We start from the raw sequence: 5514 nt of genomic DNA on the forward strand, positions 1-5514 counted from the left end.
ACTAATATGTTTAGGGGATCGACTAGGTACATCATAAGAGAGGAAAACCGAATTTATCTTTCCTTACGGCCCGATAGAGGACCGGTTAGAGTTGCGAAAGTGCTATTGTGAGCTCGAGCTCACAGGCACCCTTTGCTACAGTACAAACGAAAAAATATTTAAAAAGTTCAAAAAAATCTGAATTTTTTTGGCAACAAATATTGATATATTTTTCACATGCGTGCAAATTTTCATGACAAAATGACATTCATGCAGGTCTCGGCAAAAAAAACAAAATCGATGCTCCAAAATGCTTCCAAAAACAGTTTTTTTGGAGCATGATTTTGTTTTTTTTGCTGACACCTCCACAAATGTCATTTCATCACGAAAATTGGCACGCATGTAGAAATAACATCAAAGTTTCTTGACAACAAATTTCAGATTTTTTTGAATTTTTTTACTATTTTTTTGGATTTTACTGTTTATCCAGGATCACTGGTGCCCGGGATCAATTCCTCCACGTCCTTACTTTTCCTTTCTTCGGGTGATTAGCGTCTGCTGGGCTAGTTGCCTGAACCTGTCGTGTGCCGTTGTTTTTATTTCTCTGTAGCGGAACCTGCTATTTGCCTGATCATAGGCTTCATTAAAAAAACTGGAGCCGGGATTGATCGTCTTTTTTTCTATAAAAAATATTATGCTTGCAGCTTGACACGGGTACTTTCCTTCCCAATTACTACCGTGACTTTTGCGCCTTTGATCATGTAGCATGTAGTAACATGTGTACTCGGAAGTCAAAAGACAGAGCTGATCCAAGTTAGCATCAACAAATCGCGAGACGACAGCTGCAGATTTCTTATTCAAGTTAGCAGCCATGGTCAGTGGCTGCCCTCGGTAGAAGGATCGAGTTCGAGTCTTCGAGACGCTGCGAGCCATTCCAAGCTGAGAAAGTGTGAGGAATCGTTCTTGCATCCACTATCTAGTACTAAAATTCCCAGAAGAAAATCAAACCAAATTGCTCTTGGACTAATAGCTAGCAAAGCAATGCGCCCGCCTATAAATTGATCGCCAATTCGCTCATCCTCTCCCATATCTCACAACCCCCCCTATCGCTACTCTATCTATCCATGGCGGCGCAACCGGTGAAGCCAGCAAAGAACGTGGACAAGCCGCTCTTCACCGAGACGTTCAATGTCCAGGCCAGCTCCGCCGACTACATGACCTTCATCACCGGCATCCGCAACAAGCTCGGCAACCCGGGCCACTTCTCCCATAACCGCCCCGTGCTGCCGCCGGTCGAGCCCAACGTCGCGCCTAGCAGGTGGTTCCACATCGTGCTAAAGACCTCGCCGGCTAGCACCGGGCTCACGCTCGCCACCCGCGCCGACAACCTCTACTGGGAGGGCTTCAAGAGCAGCGACGGCACGTGGTGGGAGCTAACCCCGGGCCTCATCCCCGGTGCCACCTACCTCGGGTTCGGCGGCACCTACCGAGACCTCCTCGGCGACACCGACAAGCTGACCAACGTCGCTCTCGGCCGGCAGCAGATGGCCGACGCGGTGGCCGCGCTCTACGGGCGCACCAAGGCCGATAAGACCTCCGGCCCGAAGCAGCAGCAGGCGAGGGAGGCGGTGACGACGCTGCTCCTCATGGTGCATGAGGCCACGCGGTTCCAGTCAGTGTCAGCGTTCGTGGCCGGATTGCTGCACCCCAAGACGGTGGAGAAGAAGAGCGGGAAGATCTCCAACGAGCTAAAGGCCCAGGTGAACGGGTGGCAGGACCTGTCCGAAGCACTGCTGAAGACGGACGCGAAGCCCTCGCCAGGAAAGCCGCCAGCGAAGTTCACGCCGATCGAGAAGATGGGCGTGAGGACGGCGGAAGAGGCGGCCGCCACGCTGGGGATCCTGCTGTTCGTCGAGGTGCCGGGTGGGTTGACGGTGGCCCAAGGGCTGCAGCTGTTTCGTGCGAGTGGGGGGAAATAACTAGTTTTGCAGGTATATCTGCATGAGTATATTATATAATTCGAATAAACATGCTACAGAGCGTGTGACTGATATAAATAAACATGTTTCAGAGTGAGTGAAATGATATAAATGACAAGAAAAAAATATTAATTGGGCTAGCACGCTTAGCCCATTGGAACCCACCTTACCCTCAAAAAAGTTAGCCCTCCCCATATAGTGTTCTCATGGACAGACAAGTAGAGGGTGGCGGGTGCGTCTTTATCTTGCCCCTATTTTATTTTAGAATTTATCTTGATTAGTTTTTAAATTTATCATGCCTCTAGTTAGATTTGTTTTGAGCGGTAGCCTCTAGTGAGATGAAAGAACGGCATTCCCACGCGCGAGAAGATTCAAACCAGCTATCTCCTTCTTCCAGGATGAACTGCCGTAACCATATGGACACAATAGCTGTCGCTAATATTATGTCCTTTTCTCTCCCTCAATTCACCAAGATTATGATTTCTGTCCGTTTTTCCTTTTCCTTTTTTTTACAAATGCGTGACTTTTTTAATTTGAAGTTTTTTTGTGCAAATTCTTGAACTTTTTTCTCAAAACCCATGGACTTTTTTCAAATGCATGATTTGTTTAAAATTCATGAACTTTTCTTCAAATCGGCGAACTTTTTAAAAATCGATGATTCTTTGTCAAATTATTTCAAAATTGGTGAACTATTTTTTGAAATCAATGATTTTTTTCATTTTTCCATGAACTTTTTAAAAATTGATAAACTTTTTTACATAATTTATGAACTTTTTAAATTTTTTCATGATTTTTTTTCAAAATTGATGAACATTTTTCAAAAATATATGAACTTTTTCAAGTTTGTGAACTTTTTCTTAAAAAAAGATGGCTTTTTCCAACTCAATAAAAAATTTCAAATTCTTGAATATTTTCAAACACTTGATTTTTTTTAAAAGTCAACGTTCAAGGGGACAAGGCATCGGTGAACTGTCAACTTGGCATGGTCAACGATTCTAACAAATTTCTTTGAGGGGTTAACCGGTCTAACACGACCCAACGAGCACCAGCGAAAATACGACTGACGGGAGCGAGCTTTAGTGGGCTGGCCCACACGGGCGGAGTGCGAGCTCTAGCTGCCTAAGCCAGCGTCTAAGGCACTGACTAGGAGCTCCTTGAAAGAATGACTCGTCTCAAGGGAGCTCATAGGGGGTCGGGCTAGTCAAGGGTAGTTGGTTTATTTTGTTCATTTGTAATGTTCTTTTTGTTCTGTTTGATTTTTCTTTTCCATTTTCCATTTTTTTATTTTGGATATTTTAAATATATGTTAAGAAAAATCTTGACTTAGAAAAGTTCACCGTGTATTAAAATGATCACGTAATGTGAAAACAATGTTCACATAATTTGATAAAAACAGTTAACATCATTCGAAAATTTGTTCAAGATATTTATAAAATCTTGACGAGTTGCATAATATGTTCAGGCTTTAAATATATATTATACAATGTAAAAATTTCAGAAAAATTCTATCAAATTGGAGCAGAGAAGTGTTTTCTGAAACAGCCCATAATTTGATAAAAATTGTTCTAGAAATTTTCTAAAAACAGCTCATAGAAGTTTTCTGAAAACACTTACAGAAATTTCAGAAAACACTTACACAAAATCCTCGGGTTGTTTTGATGAGGGGTTTTCAGCAAATTGGAGCAGAGAAGTGGGGTCTTGTTATGAAAATGCCACAATTTACCTTGTAATCGTTAGATGCAGATCTAATAGTCAGAAATGACGGATGGCAGACACACCATCATTACCAACTGGGTCTTTATAGGAGTAGAGATAAAAATCGAAGCTAAGAACCATCTAATTTGATCATTGAGATCATGTAAGTACAAAAATCGACCATAAATAGCTACTCCTAGATAAACAGAAGGCTAAGAAAAGAACCCTCCCAAACAGACACTCTCAAGACCTTTCTTGCACAAAATAAATAAAGCAAAGGAAAGCTAGAAAATGGATAGAAAGAAATTAAAAAAAAATCAAAAAAATAGTCAGATGTTGAGGATTAGGAGTTTCTCTTTCGCTTTCTGTGTCAAGTTGAGAGCCACCACTAGTTAGAGGGTGTCATCCCCATAGAATTTTTCCTTTGATAATGGATAGTATATGAAAATCGAGAAGATAGCAATCACAACCAGTCTCTGCAACAATAGGATATGAAGAACAAGTCGAAACATTAAGGGTGCACATGAACAAGTTATTTAAAAAGAGGAAACAAAACCGTAGTACAGAGCATAGCCTCATTTGCTCTTGGCGGAAAGTAAGTTTGAAAGGAAAAAAGGTAAAATAGTTCAGAGAACTCTGACAGTTTTAGGCATCCAAGATGCTTGGATGCCCTAGTAGTGTGCAAAAATTTTGTGGTCCATATTTTTTGTGACGAGCTCCTCGAATGTCATTTTGGATTTAAACAATGGGTCCAAATCATTGGATGTGTAATGAAGCGGCTAATGGTTATTTTAGCTATGTAATCCAGTTAACCCCCGTTCAGTTTTCTGTACTACTGATGCTTTAAGTTTCATTGTGTACTTATCACAATTAGAACTGCTTTGATGTGCGGTGTGAGAGTAAACGAGAGAGCTTACTGCAGGTATGAAGGCACACTACTAGTATATATAAGTACATACTCCCTTCGTTTTGTTTTAGTTTGCATATAAAATTTGATCAAAATCAAACTTTGTAAAGTTTGGCTAACTTTATATTAAAAAGTAGAGAAAAATATTTTTTTCATCCCTCAACTCTTCGTGGAGTCTAGCAGGGTGCAAGTTGTCCGGTTTTAGAGTTGAGGGACTAAATCTAGACTCCGTCAAGGATTGAGTGACGAAAAGTATACTTTTCTCTAAAAAGTATCAACATTCACAATATGAAATCAATATTATCAGACGCATCATGAAATCAATATAAATCTGATCAAACTTACGACGCGTTTGGTACCGCGCCGGTAATGTTCGCTGTATCGTATTCAGGAAGTGCCGCTTCCGGATATTCTTGCGTAAAACGTGGATTGTTTGGTTACTTCGGCCGAGTCCCGATTTCCAACCCCGGCGAATTCGGGCGGTTTCAATTTCGTGAAGGGCCGTATCGGGAAGCGCGTTTATGGAAAGCATCGTCGCCGAAACAAACGCTCGCTACGGTTTTAGAAACCGATGTAATCGGAAGCCGCCCTTTTTTCGATGAACCAAACGCATCGTTAGTGTAGTTTGACTTCAAAAAAGATTTATACGCGGCGTAAAAAGAAACAAAGGGAGTGCATGACAGTAATGTGACTGGGGCACGCCACTGATAACCAAATTGCACCCGCCACTAATGACGGTTTCCGCGGGATTGGTTGCCTGAACCTGTCGTGTGTCGTTGTTTTTATTTGTCCCTACTGGAGGCGGAACCTGCTTCCTTTGCTCTGCCTGATCATAGGCTTCATAACAGAAAAATGGAGCCGATAGTGATCCTCCTGTTTCTCTAAGAAAGATCATGTTTACAGCTCGACACAAGTACCAATCCGTCTCAATTACTACTGTAACTTTTGCGCCTT

At 42.0% G+C, this 5514-nt stretch overlaps 1 protein-coding gene across 1 annotated transcript; it reads left to right on the top strand.

The window, feature by feature from the left end:
* The first annotated feature begins 1103 nt into the window (after positions 1-1103).
* On the top strand, positions 1104-1958 carry LOC123108205 (protein synthesis inhibitor II-like). The gene has a single exon (XM_044530035.1). The coding sequence runs from the start codon at positions 1104-1106 to the stop codon at positions 1956-1958; it is 855 nt and encodes a 284-aa protein (XP_044385970.1).
* Positions 1959-5514: the final 3556 nt, after the last annotated feature.

This window comes from Triticum aestivum, chromosome 5A (genome assembly GCF_018294505.1).
Source record: "Triticum aestivum cultivar Chinese Spring chromosome 5A, IWGSC CS RefSeq v2.1, whole genome shotgun sequence".
Lineage (NCBI taxonomy): Eukaryota > Viridiplantae > Streptophyta > Magnoliopsida > Poales > Poaceae > Triticum > Triticum aestivum.

Excerpts from the sequence above, each read along its gene's own strand:
- LOC123108205 (XM_044530035.1), top strand. The coding sequence starts at position 1,104 with ATGGCGGCGCAACCGGTGAAGCCAGCAAAGAACGTGGACAAGCCGCTC.